This window comes from Electrona antarctica (assembly GCF_951216825.1).
Source record: "Electrona antarctica genome assembly, chromosome: 11".
NCBI classification, from domain to species: domain Eukaryota; kingdom Metazoa; phylum Chordata; class Actinopteri; order Myctophiformes; family Myctophidae; genus Electrona; species Electrona antarctica.
In genome coordinates this window covers 44,639,449-44,663,335 of record NC_136792.1, presented here as the reverse complement: position 1 = coordinate 44,663,335, position 23,887 = coordinate 44,639,449, and the positions used below count along the sequence as shown (strand labels likewise).

Below are 23,887 nucleotides of genomic sequence, written 5' to 3'. Positions count from 1 at the left end.
AAAAAAGAAATTGCCTGCCGGCGGATTACGGTCTGGAGAGGCTCAATTGTACGCCCATTTCCTAAACCAGAGAACTGGTGTGGCCAATCGGGACACGGTATGCAATATGGGCGGGCTTTGGTACAGTGACGTTCAATGCTTGAGACCTTTGACTGACAGTAGCTCTGATCAATTGCGTCAAAGAGAAAATGTCTGAACCCGCCCCCCGGGAAACAAGATCCATACACAGCATCTCCAGACTCAAATACCACACGACAGTGTGATTTGAGTCTGGCTTATTAGTCTGGCTGTTAGTGGCAGATCACTGAGGTTTTGGTCTATTATTTCCACCAGGTTTCATCACATCAACAAAGAGAGATACATACTGTACTGTATATAAACATTGGTGTGCATTTTGTGTCACTCGTTTGCTCACATAAAGTGCTGCTTAACCCATTTTGACCTGAGATCAGATCAGATTCTAAAAATGTCTTCTACATCCGAAAAAGCTATGTTTCTATGTCAGTCGTTCTTCGATTTTTCAAAAATAGCAGACCTACAAGCTCGTAGCTCGTAGATCTGCTGTTTTTCAATAGCTAAAGCATAACATAATGCTAACACCAAAAGGGGTTCCCGCCCCCAAAATGGGTTAACACACTCAATCCTTGAAAGCATCCGTGTCCTTTTAGTTAAAAAGGTAGCAGCATCACAATCAGTTTAACTATACAAACATAGCAGATATACAAGCTCATGGGGCGGAACGAAGTCACCTATGGCAGTGACGCACTATGAGCTTGTAGATCTGCTACTTTTGAATTTTTTTGAACATTTGTGCAAATCTTTGATTATATATATATATATTTATTTTAAGCGAACATTTTTAAATACAAACCTTTGCTTCTGGAGGTGCCTGGAACAAAATATTTTGAGATGGGTGTTCTGCGGCAAAATACATATACTTTTGGGGCGTCCTTGACATGAAAGTTTTGAGCACCACTGATATGGCAACAAAAGTTTTTTCAGAAAACTGTAGAAGACATTTTTAGAATCAGCCTCAGGTCTTAATGGAGAGTGGTCAAATGAGGTGATTGACAGGTCCCTGCTTCCCCTCTGTGTTCATTCAGTTGTGGTGATGAGCTACTACAGTAAAAACTACTGTACTGCTGGGAAAAAGAGGACATTACATAACGCTTCAGCCTTCAGTCTGACTCTGAGTCAAAACAAACATTAGGGAGGGACTCAGACATTAAGCAGAAGAGCTAGACCAGACGGTATAGTCATGTAACGCAGGGGACAAACACACTCGTACAACTCCCATGGTTCTCCCCTAACACCTTTTGTACTGTCTTGACACCCGAGGAAGCAACGGGAACACAATAATAATCTGCAGCCATAGCTGGAGTTACAACAAACACCTCAAATCACCACAGAGATATAAATCAAGCAGGTTTATCAAATGACAGCTGCGTGCTTGAAAAATTAAGTGCACCGTGCGATGCCAAGCACTCACCTTTCGGCACGCAACACACCACTCAAGTACGGATGATCCCATGGCTGTAGCTCCTGGGTGGAATTACAAAACAATGATGAATCATCGTGTCAATACAAGATTGCATGGATGATACATAGTGTCATGGCAAAACAAATAAGAATCGACACGTTTAATTTGCTTGCCATGCTTATAAGCCATTAAGCATTTATTATGATTCAATGAGAAGTTCATAGTGAGGTCAGATACTTGTCGTTATTGTGGTCCAAGCATGGTGTGTGCAGACAAGGAAGGATCTGTATGATAAATTACAACTTGCGAAACGAGTGTATAAAGAAGATAATTCAAATATGTATTTGTGGCAATGTCAAGGCCATATAACTAGTTGACCACTAATTGAGAAACAGTGTTCTAGACCAGGGGTTCCCAGGCTTTCTATTACCAAGGACCGGATGAAAGTTCATAAAATGTTCGCGGAACGGCATGGTTGGGGGGTGGGGGGGTCACGCATCATCGTACCAAAACACGGAAGACAGTTGACTGGCCTCATGTAGCCTACCTGCTGCTATATTATTATATCACAACATAATGTTATATCATTGTCATTGATCCTGGTGACACACGGTTATAGATTCACGGTCGGGAAAACTCGGGATTCCCTTCTCACGTACCAGTGGGACATGTCCTGCGTACCAGCACAGGTACACGACACGTACCAGTGGTTGGGAACCTCGGTTCTAGGCCTAGGGCAGTGGTTCCAAAACTGGAGACCAGGGGAGATGTTCAGGAGGTAGAGGGGACAGAAAACCAATCCTTGACTTAAGTGACACTGGCAATACAAAAAAAAAAAAGGAGGTACTTACCGCATTATGTGGGTTGAGTTTTTTCTTAAACTCTCTCATCATGTTGAAGTCCTTGGTGGTTCTGCGAGTTAAAATAAAATAGAAAATAAAATAAAATTAATATACAGCTTTGCAGACGATATGGAATCATTTTAATTAAATGGATTTTTGGATTTTGAGCGTGATCCTTTTGAGCTTGCTAGTTTTGTGAGACAGAATGGCAAACTAGGGCATTTATTTACGAGAAAAATAGTGGCCCTCTGGTGTGACACTCCAGAGTAACATCACATCGTTGTGGGATAACGAGACAGTGGGATTTTATTACTTAGAGATAAAGTTACAAACTGAAATGGATATTGACAGTTTAGTTATTGTTGGGAAACTAGGAAACACACCTTGTTGTATGGGATATAGTCATATATATGCATATTGTATGATTATATGATATTGTTGTATCCATATAAAGACACTTTCACATTTAATTTATGTGACACTAACATTTTGCTCAATAAAAGATGCCGTCACACTGTCTGTCACCTTGTGGTTGAGATGGTGTCATTGGTGTGACAAGGGTCTAGTTCAGTGCTTCCCAAACATAGGGTTGTGAGTCATGGGTCACCTAGCCTCGATACCCAGGCTTTCATTTCGTCTGCGCGAGGGTCACCAAATGAGACAAATCCAGTACGATCTAGACTATTTTTGTTTAGCCCCCAGCCCACAACAGCCCTGCCAATCGAGCTCAGCCATATTGGCACAGTAGGTTGCGCGTTGGGTTTGGCAAGTGGGAGCCTGCTGTTCGAATCCCGCTCTCCTGCACATCGCTACAATCTGGCATAGTCAGCAGGACGTTGAGCGTGAGATCCTTGCGTGAGGGACATGAAGTCCCACTTCCCAAGACCCAGCATGCAACAGCCCTGCCAATCGAGCTCAGCCCTATTGGCACGGTAGGGTGCACGTTGGTTTGGCGAGTGTTCGAATCCCGCTCATCACTACATTAGGAATGGCAGTGCTTTATTTTTTTTGTGTTTTGTTTGAACTGAACTGCATGCTATTTGATTAACTAATAATTATGAAGTGGAACCATTAACTTTCTCTTTTTGTATTTAATATATGCTTCGAAAAAACGTATGTAGTGTTAAGCATGTAAGCTGCTGTAAAGTAGTTGTCCCAAATGTATATACCGGTAATCTGCTGTGACCACCACTGTTAATACTGCAATTGTATATGACATTTTGAAGCACTTGGACATGCATTCCTTTTAAAGGTGATATTCAAAGATCACTGGTAGAATGATAATGAGGAAGGCCGTACCTGTCTGCCAGTTTGTCTGTCAGCAGCTGCAAGAACTTCATCACCGTGTCTGTAGAAATGAAGAAATGGAACAAGAAGAACGCTTCAGCCCACAAACATGACAAACATGACAAATCTAGTTCAAACACTTTTTTTGTACCTTATTTTATTGTTTGTATTTTGTGTAAACACTGTATTTTTGACAATTGGTTGTCTGTTAAATGCAGAGCGACTTCACGGTTTATGCTGATAACTACATTTTGTCTGTTTTTATTGTATACATTTTTGTGTGGACCCCAGGAAGACTAGCCACCACTTTGTGGAAGCTAATGGGATCCTAATAAAGAAGAAGAAACGCTGCGGCTACACCAGACGTGCACGTACGATGCATCTGGAAAGTTCCAACTAACTGACATCAATTATTGTACCAGTCTATTTTATCAATGTAAAATAATTGCCAATTCACCCAAAAATTTGCCTGTTTTTCAGGCTCATTGTCACATAGTGCTGCACAATTAATCGAAAAAAGATCGAGATCAAAATGTAGACACCCAAGCAATCTCACATTGTGAAGAATCGTTCGTACAGCACTAGTTGGCTGTCAAATTCATTTTAGTTACTCTTATGTTTTTTAATAACAAATTTCAGGGAGGAAACTCGAGATTCACATTTGAGCAAGAAATGTGCAGCACTATTGTCACAGAAAGTTCATTGTGTTTCCTTCTACACCTGAAAACACTTCAGAATCAAACACTACAGACTCAAGGCTGTCAAAATAAACCGTCATATTCAATCAAAGCTGTCAATATGTTAACGGGCGGCAATGGCTCAGAGGCAGAGGGGCAGTAGAACAGCCATATGGGAACCGTGAGGTTCCCAGTTCGATCCGGGGCTCCCCCAGAGTTAGTGTCGAAGTGTCCTTGAGCAAGACACTGAACCCCTAATTGCTCCTGATGTGCTGGTTGGTGCCTTGCATGGTTTCCGCCGCCATCGGTGTATGAATATGTGTGAATGGGTGAATGTAATGCACATCTATGTAAAGAGCCTTGGATAAAGGCACTATATAAATGCACCATTTACCATTTAACTGATCAGACTGAAATGATGTAGGCCTAATCAATTTGAAATTGATATATATTAATTCATTCATTATTTCTGTGCTGTGAGGTGGCAGCAGGGTGTAGGTACTGTAAACCCAGCCAGAGCTTTTGGCCTATATTTGGTCATTTTCATTTCCAGTTTCCCGGCCTGGAGGCGAATATGTATATGGTACGAATATGTACGTAGGTGGCAATAAAAAAATGTTTTAACAAATGAGTACCACAGACGAATAACAGTCTAAGTCCACACTATTGATCCATAATATATAAATGATAGATAAGGGTTCAGGACAACGAGGCCTTTTCGTGGAGGGGTCAGTCTGAAATTTGGACTTAAGACTGTTTTTCGTCTGTGGTACTCAAATGTAGAAACAAACCGAGAGAGATAAACAAAAACAAAAAATTAAAAAAACACAAACACACGCAAGAAGAAAACGGCAATAAAAGAGTTAATTAAAATGAAGACTCCCTGGCCCAAACGGATTGCTTTTCTCCATATATCCACCATTATGAATAACATCATTTGTCAATCATGATGAATACTATTTTGCCAGAAATGTGTGTTTCATAGACTGTGCTATCGTGTGTGAGATTGTGCAATCTCTCTGTAGGCAACAGGCAATAGGGGGTTGCAACACGATGCTTGTGATTATGAAACAACATTAGTGTGTATAATAGATTGATTGCAAAAGTTTGATTTATTAAAACAAATTATTGTATTATTCTCAATAGCCTACATACAGTACCTAAATTAAGTGAAGGCTACGATGCCTACAAAGGCCCACCCATATTAATCATAAACGGTCACTGTTTCGAGTCCTGCAACATTAAACGTGTGTGTGCGCATTCTGCGCAGTTCTGTTCCTGGAGGATAGAATGCACACACAATATTCTCACAGGCCACACATACTGTACGCACTTTGATGTAGCCCTGGTTTAAGGTAGGAATGACACCATGGACTCAAAACAGTGAACAAGATTATGCTATAGTAGCAGCAACACACGGCCAATTAGCACCAACAAGACTCCAAAGAAACAGGGAAGCTGGAACTTTCTTTGAGTAAAGCCCAAGAATAATTCCTTTCACTGGGAAATGAGAGGACAAGGCACAGGCAGAGCTCAGAGGCCTGAGATGTTTGATACAACTGGCTGACCTGCATCATCATCATCATCATCATCCGGGCATAGAGCCTCTTCAACCGATCAGCCGTGGAACGTTGTGAAAGGGAGAAATAGGAACAAACCTCCCCGACAACCAAGTGCGCAACTGGAGAACAGATTTGCTCAACTGTTGCATGACCTTGGAAGACCGTCTGATGACCTGAATAACCTCTTGTTAACACATAGCGACCGAGAGTAAGTCATAAAGTAAAACGCTACGGGGATAGCCAACGACCGATTCTGAATGCGGTTGACTGCTGTAAAAGATGTAAGAAGCATGTCCCATAAGAAGACACAAATATGATGCCTTCCCAAAGTTATGGTCTCTGACATCAATGGAATATTTCTGGATATTGTGGCAGCAAATCCTACTGTGAAAACCATCATAGTGCACACAGGGACCAATTATTGTCGAAACAACAGTCTCAAGTAACGAGACTTCGGTGACCTGTTATATACAGTCGGTTCTCTGAATGTTGAGGCGCTTATCAGTGGCCCTCTACTGCAAGTCAGAAGAGGAGCTGAGAGATTCAGCAGATCTTCAGCACTGGACAAATTGCTTTCAACTGCCTGGATAGTACCTTATATTCAGTGCTTGCAACTGCATGGTACCTTATATTCAGTGCACTTTATTAACGATTTCAGCTTTTTACGGTACCGCAGATATTCTTTTTGTGGAAAGAATATGAACATGAGCCTTAGCAATGTTAAAATGTGTTTTCTCCAACATATTTGACTTCTTGCGTCACCCATCTGTTGCCTCTGCCAAGGACAAGAGGAACCAAAACAAGAGATAAAAGCTTGTGAGGATTCCGCCCCCCCTAAAAGCCCCATCCATGTAACTCCGGTCACACTTTCTCCCTCTTCCCTCAACCCCAGTCTGCATCCACCCTAGGCTTTCATTCCTAAGGCCAACCTTGACCTGAACATTGCATTGTGCACCCCATAACCCACGACAGCATAGATACCGATATCATTTGTTTAGTTTAGTTTTTTACAGCAGTGTGATATGTTCAAATTACTGTAAATACATTGACCTCAATACAATGTCTGTCTGTCAGCATTACGAGTAACTCAATCATGTGGCATATGAAAATATAAAACACCATCTATTGACATAAAACAAATGTTGATTAAAAAAAATAAAAGACACCACCCATCTGAAAATGTATTCAAATCAATATCATCTCCTCCAGTAGGATTGTTTTAACCAAGTACATATGCATTACAGTGGATTCTTATGGGCTGGACATTACAATTTACAATTTACAATTTAGGCATTTAGCAGACGCTCTTAATCCAGAGCGATTTACATTAGGCAGGAACAAAAGTATGGGAATACATCACATATATAAAATGCATTTATCAAGAAACATGCGTAAGCTAAGAACGTAACTAGAACATATCTATATAATGACACTATACATATTAACTATACATATATACTATGCTATACATATGTAGGCTACTATGATGTGCTATGACTATATACAATGCAATTATTGTGCTGTCTACATGACATGCTATAAGTCTGTTTCAAATGCTATCTAAGTCTAAAAAGTGCTATCTAAGGGGGTAGGATAAGTCCTATGGGCCATGATGGAGTCTGAAAAGGTGGGTCTTCAGACTACGGCGGAAGATTGGGAGTGATGCCGCAGTTCTGACTGCAACGGGGAGTGCATTCCACAGTTTTGGGGCCAGAAGGGAGAAGAGTTTGGGACGTGTGGAGCGTTGGCCCGGCGTTTTTAGTGAGGGTATACATTAAAACCACATTTATGCTCCTAAGACGCTCCTGTATGTGCCCGTGTGTATCTAATCGAATAATAATTTCACCCACTTCATGGCGACATCAGAATCATCCTCCATGCAGATATGAAAAAATAAATAAAAAAAGTGGCACATATAATATAACCCTATTTCTTACATTACCTGGACTCTTAGCCATGGTTCCTTTTAAAGCCCGGTGTGCATAGGACTCGTAGCCCACCAGCTTGGCCAGTTTGGTCCTGCATTCCAGCAGCTCCTCAAGGCACCTCATCAGCTCCGCGTTGGGGTAGAGGTAGATCCTGTAGGCGATCTCCCGAACCTGAGAATGTCGAGACGGCAACACCAGTTCAGTTGGACTAGTATTGATTTGAAGCAGTGTTTGGCCCAATCTACTTCGTCATATCCACTTAAGACATCTACAATACCATTACTTTAAAATAGCAAAAATCAATTAATGTGGTTGTACGGAGGTCTTTCTGCTACAAAGCCCCATCTGATTAGAATAATCTTCCTCTATCTCTTAGTAGCCGGGGAGCCAGCCACCCAAAATTTGAGAGGACCTGTGATGTCATGACATACTTTTTATTTATATTTTTTCTATTAATTTGGTGATTAAGGTCCACGGAATAAGAGGTCTGCTCTGCCGGAAATATCGCGAAAAAAAGGTTATGGCCATTTTTGTATACCCCACCATAGACAACCAATATAAGGCAAAATGGCATCATACATTAAGTAGCATGTGACATGTCAAACTAGGGGGTTTTCATGATTCTGAATCCATTCCAAGCATTAGTTTTGCACGAAAAACACTCCTTGGCCTAAATTCGGCCATATCCACTTGCCCAAATGTGCTGACCTTCACATTTGTGGGGTGTTTTTCGTGCAAACTAATGCTTGGAATGGATTCAGAATCATGAAAACCCCCTAGTTTGACATGTCATATGCTACTTAAAGTATGATGAGATTTTGCCTTATATTGGTTGTCTATGGTGGGGTATACAAAAATGGCCATAACTTTTTTTCGCAATGTTTCCGGCAGAGCAGACCTCCCCATTCTGTGGACCTTAATGGCCAAGTGAATAGAAAAAATCCCCCCCGTGTGAACTGAGTGGTGCACTGACGTCACACACTAACCATAGCGACCATGCTCACCATACGTGGCCCCACGTACAGGTACACACATACATAGACACAGTCACACATACAGACAAAGCTGGTTATTGGAGTGGTTTGCACCACTCAAAAAGTGCCTGCCGGCGGATTACGGTCTGGAGAGGCTCAATTGTACGCCCATTTCCTACACCAGAGAACTGGTGTGGCCAATCGGGACACGGTATGCAATATGGGCGGGCTTTGGTACAGTGACGTTCAATGCTTGAGACCTTTGACTGACAGTAGCTCTGACCAATTGCGTCACAGAGAAAATGTTTGAACCCGCCCCCCGGGAAACAAGATCCATACACAGCATCTCCAGACTCAAATACCACACGACAGTGTGATTTGAGTCTGGCTTATTAGCCAGGCTAGTATGTGCTAGCATGCCCAGATATGAATGTTTTGCCATATAGGTTCTGATCTCACGTGATTGCCTTACGTCACTCCTCGGGCACGCTGGGTATATTTAAACATGGTCAGACGGTTCAGAATACTTCAATAACGAAAAATGCCGGAAAACAAGGTTTATCTGTGGCTAATGAGGGTGTTGCAACCGGGGGAGGAGAGTCAGGGACTAGCTGGAGAAAAAGAGGCTTTATACGAGAAGATAATCGGGCATCTGCACAACCAGCTGGACCTCACGCAGGACGAACTGAGATCCCAAACTGTTCTTTGGTCAACAGAGAAGGAGACATTGGAGAAGGAGAGACAGGTTCTAGCTGAAGAAAATACGTCTTTGGCTGAAGCAAAGGGGCAACTCCAAAACCAACTGGACCTCACGCAGGACGAACTGAGATCCCAAACTGTTCTTTGGTCAACAGAGAAGGAGACATTGGAGAAGGAGAGACAAGAACTAGCTGAAGAAAATACCTCTTTGGCTGAAACAAAGGGGCAACTCGAAAACCAACTGGACAAACTGAGATCCCAAACTGTTCTTTGGTCAACAGAGAAGGAGACATTGGAGAAGGAGAAACAAGAACTAGCTGAAGAAAATAAGTCTTTGGCTGAAACAAAGGGGCAACTCCAAAACCATCTGGACCTCACGCGGAACAAACTGAGATGCAAAACTGTTCTTTGGTCAACAGAGAAGGAGACATTGGAGAAGGAGAGACAGGAACTAGCTGAAGAAAATACCTCTTTGGCTGAAACAAAGGGGCAACTCCAAAACCAACAGGACAAACTGAGATCCCAAACTGTTTGTTTGTTAACAGAGAAGGAGACATTGGAGAAGGAGAGACAGGCACTAGCTGAAGAAAATAAGTCTTTGGCTGAAGCAAAGGGGAAACTCCAAAACCAAGTGGACCTCAGTCACCTCACGCAGAAAAAACTGAGATCCAAAATGATTTGTTGGTCAATAGAGAAGGAGACATTGGAGAAGCATAGACAGGCACTAGCTGAAGAAAATAAGTGTTTGGTTGAATCAAAGGAGCATCTCCAAAACCAACACATCCAAGAAATGAGGGCAAAAGAGACTTGTTTCACTTGTTTGGTCAACAACATCAACAATTCCTACATGTACTAGCCGGCGCTTGATTTACAGCGCCGGCTACTACTAGTAGGGCGGGGTTATAATATGACCTCACAAAAATTATGCCTAAACCTAACCCTAACCTGTAAAACAAGCGCCCCATCAGCGGCCATCGACTCCCAGGCTCAGCAAAAATGGTAGTCCCCAGATAGCATTAGCATCTAACCGAAACACTCGTGGGAGAATCGCTGACCACCCGAGGCATGAATTCTACCTCGACTGGCGACGGGACCGAGATGGGCCGTCAAAAAACGTGGTTTTGATTAGAATCGTAATCTGTGATTTAGGTTCAGAGATATCAGTGTTTAGAAGATTTTTCCTCCCGTCCGCTATAATGGAGGGGGAAGACTTTTGATGACGGACCAACCGGAATTAAGGGGTTTCGCAAGAATACTGATATATTATTGATTTCAGCTGTTACAATTCCAAACATGCAAACATGACCTGCTTTTGTATGTCCAATGTGTTTGGATTTAGTTCATAAAATTAACATAACTATAACTAAATTCATTTGAAATTAAATAAAAAGGTTATTTTTCAGGATTCCAATAAAAAAGATTTCAATTCAAATAATAGCAAGAATAGCTGATCTACAAGCTCAAAACGTGTCGTGTGCGGCGGTGCGACGCGTTTTGAGCTTGTAGATCGGCTATTTTTGCTACGACAGTAATATGCAACATGGCCCTCTGGAGTGAGTGTGGAAATATAGTGGCCCTCTCCATCGTCAAAGTTGCCCACCCCTGGTGTAGTCAGTGTGTCTCCGTTCTGGGCAGTCAACAGATGGGCTTGAAAAGACAGAGATTTCTATCCCGGGCAGTACAAAAATACTTTCCAGGAAGGCTGTAGAGTACACAGTACTTTTAGGTTGGCTGATTTTTGAGGGGTGCTCCTTCAACGTCTGGATTTCAGACATGACGACATGTGGCACCCAAATTTGTACTTACATTTTTTTGTTTGTTACTTAAAAGCAAGTACTTCTTTACTCTTACTTGAGTAACATTTTAAGTGCAGGTTGTGTTTGCTGGGTAGTGGTATTAGCACTCACTTGGACATTCAAACAAAGTGCATATGATATAACCGACTGAAGGCAACTTAACAAATCATTCATAACAAATGATATACTTACTTAAAAAATCACACCCGTGTGAACTGAGTGGTGTAAGGTCTTATATAGACTGATCAACTGTGGTCTGACGTAATGTCTGACGTAATGAAATCACACCCGTGTGAACTGGGTGACCATAGCAACCATGCTCATTTTTTGGTACGAACAGACACGTAAACTAACATTGGTACGAACAGACACGTAAACTAACAAAGCCAGTCGTAGGAGTGGTTTACACCACTCAAAAACGCAAATAAAAAATATGTCATGACATCACAGGTTAATCCTTAACCGTTGAGCTTTTGGGCCTGTGGCTCCTATAGATCATTCATCCTTCGGTCGCTTCAGGACTTCCTTACATTCACATCTTGATTCAACTTGTTTATGCTTCTAATCTGACAAGTACCAGTATTTACATATACACTGATGTATGTGCTCTGTGGCCTTTGTTTATGTGGTGGGTGGAAGAGGGGGAGCAAGCTATCTCTGTATATGTATGTATCTGTATATTATCTGTATCTGTGTACTGTATGTTTCTATGTATCTGGTTCATGTTCATATGTTGAAAATGAGATGCTGTATCTCAAGGGGCTATCCCTACAATAAACATCACACCCGTGTGAAGTCAGGGGGAGCTCTTATCGTACATCATCATGGCATAACATGTCGATTTGCTCAGACACCTATGACGTAAATTAGGACAATAATCAAAATCTACCAAGTAACTAGTAGTAACGAATGTACTACTAGTACAATTCAAAAAATGTAGTGGAGAAAAAATACAATATTTGGATCCGAGAAGTAGTGGAGTAGAAGTAATACCAATAGTACTGGAAATTGGAAATACTCAAGTAAAGTACAAATAAAAAAGTACATTGTACTTCGTACAGTACTTAAGTAAATGTACTTTACACCGAACAAAAAAAAGAGTGCATAAGGATTGTGCTTGATTCAGCGTTATTCCTTTAATTTAATCCATATACCAATGGCCCCCCCTGCTGACGAATACACGCACAAACCCCATATGGACAGAAAATAAACACAGGCCCCTGTTTCACCGAAATAACTTTGGTTCTAGAACAGGTTCCGTTCTGGATTCTTGGAACCGTGGTGCTTTCACGGAACCGACGGCAGCCATTGTTTGGTTCCAGTTCCTCCTAACCAACTTTTAGGGTTCTTCTGAACCGATTCATTTTCAGTGGAAACACTCTGAACTGGTTCAATATTAGGCAGGGGAAAAAGAAGAACCGGACTGGTTCGACCCTGGTGGAAAAGATGTCAAAATAAGGTTTACTGAGCTGCAGTGGTGGACTGTATTTGAGTAAATTTTTTAGGTATTTGAACTTTACTTGAGACTTGATATTTCCAATACTTTTCAGAGGCAAATATTGTACTTTTACTCCACTACAATTATTTGAGAACTTTAGTTCCCACGAGATATTATCTCGTCCGGACGAGATATTATCTCGTCCGGACGAGATATTATCTCGTCCGGACGAGATAATATCTTGTAGGGACGAGATATTATCTTGTCCAGACGAGATCATTTATTTTTCTTACCATGTCCACTCAGGGGCTCCGTACCTACCTAAGTAAAACATGCGAGTACTTTTTCCACCACTGCTGAGCTGTAGCAGAGCAGAACACATACCAAGTCGTCCGGGGAATCGGCATGCAGTCCTCCGACCTGGATGAAACTGCCCTCGCTTCCAAAGTGCTGATGGAGATGCTCGGGAATGGCGGACCTCGCGATCCTGTTTGGCATGTGAGAGCCTACCAGAAACTCGTGGCTCAGATCCAACAGCTTCACGTGGAGGGCCACCGCCTCTTTCCTCTGAAAACAACACACATTAGTGAATCGATTATACTACAGAAAACGATTGTATTACCAGAATCCAGAATCTTGAGATATTTTTGATGAAGTCAAAATTGTCGTTGGAAGCAAAGCAAAATCTTGGGTGGCCGGCTTGACAATAAACAGTGTATCAAGAAAACTCTATAATCAGGTCTATATGAGCCAATTACAATTACACACAAAATGTCTTCAAATGCCCCCCAAAAATAAAAAGGTATAATAAAAGCTGAAGTTTTGACATCCACCTATTAACAAGTAATGTCCTCTACGAAGGAATTCACCTAACATTATAATTCCAAACTTTTTAAACACTTTCTTACCAGTTTGTCGTCGAGGTGAATTCCACTGATCTCGAAGTCGAACAGGAACAGCTCCGCCACTCGTCTAGATAGGAAAACAAGGGACACAGAAAGAGACTCTCCTTTCAACACCATTTACATATCAGGCGGGCAGTGGTGTAAACTGTAAAGTAACTAGGTACATTACTTAAGTACAATTTTGAGGTATTTGTACTTTACTTGAGTATTTCCAATTTCCAACACTTTTACTTCTACTCCACTACATATCATCTCAGATCACAGATTTTTACTTTTAATCCACTACAATTATTTGAAAAGTTTAGTTACTAGTTACTTTGGAAAAAATGTATTAGAAAAACGTACATTAACCACCCTATAAACATTTCGACCATTTGAAAGTAGCCAATCTACAAGCTCACAATGGGTCGCATCTATTTTCAAAAGATTTTGCACACACTTTGAACTTGTGAAACGGGACATTCTTAATTTTTAGTACTTTAAGTACATTTTGATGCAGATACTTTTGTACTTTTATTCAAGTACATTTTTAATACAGGACTTCTACTTGTAACGGAGTACATCTACATTGCAGTATTAATACTTTTACTAAAGTAAAACATGCGAGTACCCCCCCCCCCCCCCCCCCCCCCCCCCCAATTTGGCAGTGGCTCAGGAGGTGCCGGCTGCCTGGGAATTGGAAGGTTCTCCTTAGTATTGAAGTGTCGTTGAGCAAGACAGCAACCCCTAACTTCTACCAATGAGCAGGTTGGTGCCTTTGCATGGTTGCCTCTGCCATCGGTGTGTGATCGAATACATATTGGAAAGCGCTTTGGGAACGGGCTCTTTATAAATGCACCATTTACAATAAATAGTTTAGTATATGTAGATATCTTGGCCACTTGTTTTCTTGACCGCAAACATATATTTTTTTATTTAGCACATTTGATGACTTTTACAGAGTCAATAATGTCGCAGCTCGACAACAGGTCGGTGCTAATAGAGGTCAGTGCTTATTTAACAGGTCTCCACACACAACCTAAATATTACCTTGTGTCAGGGTCCAGCTGAGATACAGTATCTGGCTTTTCCATCAGGTCCTTTAGGCTCTTACACAGCTCCACGTTGGTATTGAGCCTGAAAAATACAGAGATACAATCTAAACATACCGTATCATGTCACATGCAATAATACAATGATTTCCAGTTTCCTATAAGTTTTAAGTTTCACTCTTTTCTGGTAATGATTTCCAAGTGTTTTTCCAAGGGTGTGCTCAGTATACCCCCCCCCCCTCAGGGAAATTACACAGCTCACCCTCACAGGTGATGACAATATTACTAATGTAATGATTATTAGTATGAGCTCAGCAACAGTACGAGTATGGCCTTCTATGTGTTTGATTTAGTATACTATACGCTGTGTGTATTGTGGTGTATTAGTGCACAACCAGGTTCATTCATGGTGAGATAAATATCGCATTGGACTTACTTCTCTACCACTGTGCCAATCTCTACACAGGTCTTCTCTGCAGCCTCACGGTAGGCTGGATCTGGATGGGCCACTTTCACAAAGTCAGCCTGGTGAAAGTAGGAAATATCACAGTTGAAATGCACTTCCCATTGCAATTACAACTGCAGACTCACACCCAATCTTCCGCCGTAGTCTGAAAACCCACCCACCTCTTCAGACTCATCTTAGCCCGTAGCATTTGCCGTAGCACTTGCCCTAGCCTCGACGACCTTACAGCTTGTGTAACTTAGATAGCATTTTTATGTAGACATAGCACTCTATAGTGTATACGCATGGTTTCATTATATATATATTCCACTGTATGATTCATGATGACTATTTACTTTTATATATTTGATGTATTACCATGTTTTTGTTCTTGCTTACTGTAAGTTGCTCTGGATGAAGAGCGTCTGCTAAATGCCTAAATTGTAAATTGATTAGCAACCAATGTAATCATTATAGCTTATCATGCTAGCCCTCAAGAATTGACTGTTTTTAGCCAATATTGCAAACTGTGTGCAACTCCGGCCGATAGGTGAAACCGGTTTAGCCGACTTGCTAATAGGTGGGCAATTTAAAACAAAGGATGGGGCACACAATTGGCAGGTGGTGTGATGAATTACCACACCAATCGCAATGCACGTGTCAATTGTGTGCCCCATACGTTTGTGCTTCCCAAACATAGACTGTTCCCAAAGGAAGTTTGTTCAGACCAGCAGTCATTTCGTTTCGGGTCCGGCCCCATCGAGGACAGAGAATGATGTGTGCACTGTGGAGCCTGTGGAAAAGTGGAGATATTTTACAAAACACATTTTCTGCCAGAACTTTTGAATGGATATGAAACTAGTGGACAATATCTGACTCTTAAGTCTCTGGAATTCGTTATTGGGCGACACATGCAGCGTGACACATTAAAAGCCTGCCTAGATCAGTCTGCTAACCGGGCGGGGATAGGACCGATAGATATATGGCTGTAAAATCACATACATTCTAGGGCCAAGCCTATTGTACATTTTCTTTACATTCTTATCACTGGACCACCACATGGCAAAGCAAACTCTTTCTACTATCAATCAACCTAATTTGTGTTAAGTACAGTACTATACGCAAAGTCGCAAACTCATTTGGTATCATTAATGCACCATATTAACCCATCAAGACCTGGAACGCATCCGTGTCACCTTAGCTTTTAACCACTTACTTTAACCATTATTTTAAACTTTAAATGTTGAAAAATAGCAGATATACAAAGCTCATAGCTAGTTAGCTACGTAGATCTGCTATTTTTGAAAAATCGTGAAAACGTGTGCAATTCTTTGAATAAATATTCTTTCACAGCTAACTTTTTGAGGGGCGCTATAGACCCTCCTATGCTCAGCTTTGTGTGCGTGTGAATTTTAGCGATGATTTGATTGGCTGATCACCACATTAATGTGATTGGCCGAAACCACATTTGTGATGAGCACGGAATGTGATGTATGATGATGTCTGTATGATAAGAGCACCCTTCAATTCACACAAGTGTGTTTTTTAACTCATACCTTTGCTTCTGGGGGGGGGGCCTGGAACAACATATTTTCAGATGGGGGTCAGCGGCCAATTACAAATAATTGTTGGGGTCTTTGACATGAATAGTTAGAAACACAACGATTTAGAAGACATATGTAGAATCTGGTCTCAGGTCTTAAATGGGCTAAAATATCTTGTATCCTGAGCATCCTTACCAGGTCAGCCACTTTACACAGACCATCCGAGAGCTGGTCAAAAGCCTCCACCGTCTCGGCCCCTGGGATACAGCTGCAAGTTTTGTCTACCAGCTCCCGAGTTCTCTTCAGAGCCGCTTTTGTTGCAACCTCGAAACCGGCAGGTGACGTCAGCTCCGGCACACCAAACAAACCCTGAGAATGAATGGAGGTCAAAGAACGTCAACATGGGACATGAAATGGGACAGCCAGGTGGACTATATGTTGACCTCAGTCAATAGAAAGCCTTTTGTCCTATGTCACCTGAAGAAATTTAGGGTCCAAGACTCCAAGTCAGACCCTGAATTGGTACCGATCTACACAGGCTATGTGCACCTGGTGCTGGGGTATCTACAGTATGCAGCCCTCACAGTTCCTTGACTGTCGGCCAGACTAAAGCCCTAACCACACCAAAGGGTCGAGACGGTGTTAGCGTTGTCCCAGCGGTGTGATATGTCCTGTTGCACGTTGACACGCGTTGTCCCTAGTGATTCATCGCACGGAATTCAATGGCCCAAACCACACCAAAGGGTCACCATGCAACTCATTGCAACCGTTTGGACCCAAGGAGTTGCATGGCGACCCTTTGGTGTGGTTAGGGCTTAAGGCCCAATGATTCTCCAACTCCTTGCAACCAAACAGTTGTGAGTAGTACTAGTTGCATGTAGTCGCATGAAACCATTATCCCCAGTGTGAGTTGCAAGGATCTGCATCGGTGTGACATGTCCTTAAAACTGTTTTGTTGCAATGAGTTTCATTGGTGTGACATGTCCTTAAAACTGTTTTGTTGCAATGAAATGAAATGAAATGAAATGAAATCTATATTTACCCAGGGTATCTGGGCTAAGCTCAAGAACTTGTTTCCAGCCAGGCCCTGCTCATAGAACACATTTCATCGTAGTGGTTCAATGCCTTGTTCAAGGGCACTTCAGCGGTGGTAATTTTAACGTGTCGGACGGCTGATTCGAACTAGGAACCTTCCGGTATCAAGACCGCGCCGCTATCCGTTCGGCCACCGCTGCCACTGACCAATGACTTTCATTGGTGTGACATGTCCTTAAAAGTTAAAACTGTTTTGTTGCAAGGCGTTGCATTGGTGCGGTTTGGGCCTAAAAGTGACTGGAAAGAGTTCTGAAACAGGCTTGCAAAATCATACATGGCCGAAGGTACTCCATGATGATCATGCTGAAAGCTGAACAAACATAAACAACATTTAGAACAGAAATATCGAGACATCTTGTTTTAGCATCTTGTTTGTACTGTATGTCTGATGGGGCGTTTTTATTTTTTTCCCACAGATTTACAGCTATGGTAAGTTATTGAAGCTCTTCTTATTTGACCTTAGAGTACAGGAACAATGACTTTGAACCCTGTCACAGACCACTGCACAACATGTGGCTGCATAGTATAGCTTTAATATAAATCATGTGTACGGTATATGAAAGAATCAATTCTTTCATTGCTTATTCTACACTGAACTCAGTGCAATTAGCCGTTCAGCCACTGAAGACTATAGACTGAAATTAATTATACAAACCACGTTGTTGTCAGACAGCTCCAGTCTCCTCTGGGGATTTGTGTTGAAGGCAGCTCCCACTGGGGACCACGTCGTAACATGTTTCCGAGTTCGGACATATGGTGCTATTCCTTTGTGCTTTGCTAAGAAAAGCAATCGTCTGACTGTGCTGCACGCAGACATGATTTCAGTCCAGTGTTTGACTGCAGTAAACCCCGAGCCGCCTGTTCGGGAGTTCAAGATGTTTGTTCGGCCACCAAAGTCAGCCCCGCAGTATCAAACTTTAACTTTATAATAGCATTCAAGCCTTGAATTTCAAGGTGATAAGTAAAAAATACTAATAATAAATAATAATCGTCAAAATAACACGCGTCCTCTGTGAAATTAACAACAACCTATTGTGTCGTTGCTTTCTGAGGGTGAGCTGTCAAACTACTAGTAAACATTGCTTCCACATGTTAGCATTGTCAAAGCTAAGATCTACCCGAGTGTTTAGGTCTTGTGTTTTCGTTTGACTGCCCGTGGCTACGTTTACATTTAAAAGAAAAGAGGAACGTTTAACAACGTCTAAAAAAAATACAAAGAAGAGCCCATATATAGATGCTACTACAGTTTCAGAAGGTTACAAGGGAGTCCTCATACATTTTGAGTAGCCAATGTAATAACATATTGTCGAAATGTACACAGACGAAAAACACTGCATGCGTACATGCCTGCCTGGTTCTTTGTAATGACGTAATACACGAGCGACAATATTTTTGTAGTTTCTTTCTGGGACCGCTTATGTGCCTACAAGTCTGAGGACCCAACGACCAATACCATTAGCCTGGCTAATAAACCCATAGATATATATATCTATGAATAAACCAGACTCCGGCAGGCATTTTTTTTTGCCAACGGCTGATTCGGTCTGGCTTATTAGCCAGGCTACAATCCCATGGCCCTGACCATTCTGTGCCCTTTTTTATTAGCGTTTTCACAATTTTTCAATTCTGGACCAGAAAAAGGAAAGGTTTGTTTTCAAATTAAACCAACAAATTCACCATTCACCATTTTTGTGATTTTTCTATTAAAAAAACAAAAATAGGAAATTTGTTTGTTTTGGGAAGACGAAAAAAACACAAAAAAGTGTTGTTCTAACCAGGCCTATATGTTGGATTCAGATTGGATTGGACTGACTAATTATACTAAAGTACCCAGACCAAAAACACAACACTTGTCAAACAAGTCTATATGAATCTATCTATGAAAATGTGTAATATGTATTCATTGTATTGTAATTTGTGTGTGTCCCTGCTTAATCTTTCTCTCAGCTATAAGGGGTCCTTGGCCTGAAAACCATCATTAAATAATCCTGATGTAGACCAGTGGTTCTCAACCTTTTCAGGCCGTGACAGACAGCTGGGAGGATCATCGGTGCCTCTGTTCCCTCCTTGTTGGTGCCAACCAGAAGATCCACCAGCATCATTATGGACCCCCATCATCCCTCCCATGGCCTGTTTGTGCTCCTACCCTCTGAGAAGAGGTACATGAGTATTAAGGCTATAGGACAACTAGGATGAAAAACAGGCCATCACTTCTGTGGTCTCTAACATTACACCTATAGCTACATTAAGCATTCATTTCATTAAGCTCTCAGTCAAATCTGGTCACAAATAGTGAAAATAGCAGATCTACAAACTCCTCTCAAAGTAATCTCTGCCTCTTTCTTATGTTATTTGACAATTTGACCAATGTTTGGCCAGTTTTGTTGATTACTTTTGAAGCAGTAATGTTTTTTTTTTGTTTTGTTTTTAATTTTATTAAAAACATTGTATTATAAAGGTCTTAAAAGTCCTTACATTTACTGTCATCTGGGGACCTCCCAAAATCATATGGGGACCCCTCTGGGGTCTCGAGCCACAGGTTGAGAACCACTGATGTAGACGATAGTCATGCAGAATGTTTTCCAGAATTTTGAAAGTTATTTGAAACAATCCTTCCTCTTCGATGTCTCCCTTTTGACTGATACCTCCTCTCCATTCAAACTCTAGATGGGCCCGCCCCAAAGTTATTAGTGCAGCCACGCCCGTCAGCCAGCGAAAACTAGAGTTCTCAACAGGCCCGAAAATGAAGGCCCGGCCCTACATGGGCCCTCATCAAACACTGTACACTTCAGACACTGCCCCCGCTGCCACACTTAGATCTCCATATTAGTACAGGAAATCTATGGAAAATACAGGGTCAACCTCAATCTTGCAAAAAAACGAAACTCAGCTGATTTTGCATCTTCAATATCCTGAATAACAGAAAAGAAGTTGCCTGGAATTGTGTGAGAAGTGTTGAAAATGGCCTGTCACCATTGACATCCTATTATAAGGCAATATTTTCTAAATTTCCTTATGCTTTAAGTAGCATGTGACATGTCAAATTAGGGGGTTTTCATGATGCTGAATCCATTCCAAGCATTAGTTTAGCAAAAAAAAACACTCATTGGGCTAAATTTGGCCATAGCAACTTGCCCAAATGTGATGATGTCAGCACATTTGGGTAAGTTGCTATGGCCAAATTTAGCCCAATGAGTGTTTTTGTTTTTGTGACCTCAATTAGATTGAGGTCAAATTACATTATTACTGGAATATATGTGGAGCTGACCTGTTCTGACATGTGACATTCCATATGGTGATCTGACCCCCCATGCCAAAGTGCCAGCGCTCGCAGCAGTCTGCCGTCAGTGTCACCCAGGCGGATGCGTGCACGCTTCTCGCCCTCAGGGCGTCTTTATACTATTAGTATACTACTAGTAGAATATTGTATAGTGTCTTTAAAAATAGTTTTATATGTTTTGGAAAATGTATGTAATCTTCCATTAGACAGATTCAACATGAACACAGAAATACAATGATGCAATCAATGTTGTTTTTATTTTATTTTATTTTTTACTTTCTTTAATTGTATATGATGATTTTTTTTTTATAGAAGTGTAGCCTGTAGTATGTCTTTAAAATTAATGTTCAGATGAATTGAAAATGGAGGACCCTGGTGTAAACAAGTCTTAGTGCTTTTTATAGTTTTATCCTCGTAGCAGTTTTTGTATGGACTTGTGCTTTCGTTTGAAATGTACCCATTCTACAAACTGTGAATACATTTTTCAATCAATCAACCAATCAATCAACCAATCAATCAATCAATCAATCAATCAATCAATCAATGTTGACCAATAAACAATAACACTTGCTGGAGACTTCATCCTGCAGATATAACAAATACCCACTAGATGGCAGTAGAGGGACAAGAATATTCTTTAGGGTGACATTATATGAATTAAATTGTATTTAACCAATCGGTACGGTAGAGTATAGTGCATGTATGTTAATATAACCAGCACCTCTGCAGTGGTTAGAGGTGGTTATACGGTCACCCTCACGCTCTTTTCTATCCTCATGGCCGGGTGTCATTTATTAATCTAGCTCAGTGGTACTTTTCAACCAGTGGTCCGGGCCGGGGACCACCAGTGGTCCGTGCCGAGGACACACCAGTGGACAGTGCCGGGGACCACCAGTGGTCCGTGCCTGGGACGGGCCGGGGACCACCAGTGGTCCTTGAGGGGGTTCCAGGTGGTCCCCACTCGGCCACTCCCCAGCGAAATGATGGAGAGTTGGTAACATTACCTATCCTAATGGACCCTTATAGTGAATACCAAACAAGTCGCCCCTTTACCAACTCGCCCCGGCCGTATACAGCGGAACTGAACTGTATTTCATCCTTAGGGCCCCAAATCACACCTTAGAACGTATGAGTGTCTTTCAAACACAAAGTGTTTTTTTTTACTTATATTTTGACAGTAAACTGCCTGTCATAATTTCACCCCCTCCCTATATGATGGAAGCATTTGGAAATTGCGAGAGGCAACAGTCTGGCAACACGATCACACTCACTCCTCTTCTCCTCAGCTGCTCCGCTACTTCTAGCTTCCTCACAATCACATTTATTATTTAGGCCTACTTTCTTGAGTGGAAAAACAAGCGTCGGCTTCACTGGTTTCAATAAATGATTTCATAGATATGAAATTGATTGAAAGTGATTGCTCTACTGATGGATTGCTGGAAACAATGCTGTATAGGTCAACAGAGTGACAAGTGGAGCCGCCATCTTGTTTGAAGTTCAGACATTGTTGCAGTTACCTGTCTTTGTCAGGTAGACGATGTAGCCTACATAAAAAGAGAATCTGAAATGTGTTAACTGATTGTAGATAGATATATCTACAACTCAAAATAACTTCAAACTGTTTATTCAAACATGTAAAATGAATAAATACACAGCATTCAACATTGTATAAAAATATACCAAATCCTGAGTTGAAGATTTCAAAACATCAACTTTTCAACACTATCAGTGAAGGCCTATTCCTACTCCAGTTTTAATTGTTTTTTTAAACTAGTTTTTAACTGGTTATAGTAAAAACAAGAGAGATGTGTTTGGGTGAGCGGTGAGTCGCTTACCACCGTTTCAACTGGAGTATGAATAGACCTTTACATAACACAAAATACAATGAGACAAATTAAATGTTTACACGTTGATGTTAATAAATTTTCTGGGGGAAAGCACTCACATGGACTCAAAACAAGATCATGAACTCATGTTCAAGTTCAAGAAATCATGAACTTTATAGTACATTTAACAGGCAGACTACTTTATTTTACAGCCTCAACTTTAAATATTTACCAAGAAAGCCAATTACTGATTGATAGACTTTACAAACAGTTCTACATCATTGTAAATTAGGAGAAAACGGTCCTGAGTCTCCTGACTCTGCTTTGACACTTGTAAGCAGTGACTATAGTAACAAACATGAATCCTGACTTGAGCCGTCGGGCTAGAAAGTAAAGCAGGGTTTACACAAACAAATAAACATGAAAAAAGACATTTGTTTATCCCTAAAGGATTTGATTTCAAACACTGCAATCATAATACTGTCGCTGTAGAGCGGGTGGCTTATATGTCATGAGATCCTAACACCTGATACATCTTGTATCTGGATCTTGAAAAAAGAAATAAACACACAAAAGCAGTCTCTAATGTAATTCTGGACTGGATTTTACTCTTACTAATATGTCTTAGTGCCTTTCTCCCCAATATATGCAAAACATATATGCAAAACATTACACCTCAAATAAAAACATTTACTATATATCGAGGGCTTGGCACCAGAAGGGCATAACTAGACTTAGACAAAAATGTACAGAAAATACAAAATACACATTCCCTTCTTGTTAATGTCCAGTTTAACTCCAGACATTTTGCTGATTAATCGAAGCCCTTGATGTATAGATATGATTATTGCACCTCAAAATGATATTGCATAGGATGTAAGCTGATAACCAGCTCCTCATTGCCCAGCCATAATACTGTGTACAAAAAACAGAACCTCCGGAGAGTTCTCCAATACGAGAGAGTAATCCACAAGCTACTCATTTCCAACATGATTCAGTCAAGTAGTAAAATGATCATTCAGTAAAAGAAAATAATTTGCATTTTGGAGATGCATAGGCTATTCATCATGAGGACGTT

The 23,887-nt window shown here is 41.2% G+C and overlaps 1 protein-coding gene across 1 annotated transcript in view; it reads right to left on the bottom strand.

The window, feature by feature from the left end:
- LOC306932518 (mitochondrial intermediate peptidase-like) overlaps positions 1-19,088 on the bottom strand; it is a 69,334-nt gene extending 50,246 nt beyond the window's left edge. The window contains exons 1-10 of the mRNA XM_079514351.1: positions 18,359-19,088; positions 16,804-16,977; positions 15,056-15,144; positions 14,618-14,704; positions 13,592-13,655; positions 13,068-13,250; positions 7,791-7,947; positions 3,622-3,670; positions 2,332-2,392; positions 1,490-1,542 (exon numbers count right to left, since the gene is read on the bottom strand). Of these exons, the coding sequence (XP_079370477.1) occupies positions 1,490-1,542; positions 2,332-2,392; positions 3,622-3,670; positions 7,791-7,947; positions 13,068-13,250; positions 13,592-13,655; positions 14,618-14,704; positions 15,056-15,144; positions 16,804-16,977; positions 18,359-18,520 (1,079 nt within the window). The 5' untranslated portion in view covers positions 18,521-19,088. The remainder of the gene's footprint in view (positions 1-1,489; positions 1,543-2,331; positions 2,393-3,621; positions 3,671-7,790; positions 7,948-13,067; positions 13,251-13,591; positions 13,656-14,617; positions 14,705-15,055; positions 15,145-16,803; positions 16,978-18,358) is intronic.
- Between the last annotated feature and the right edge of the window lie 4,799 nt (positions 19,089-23,887).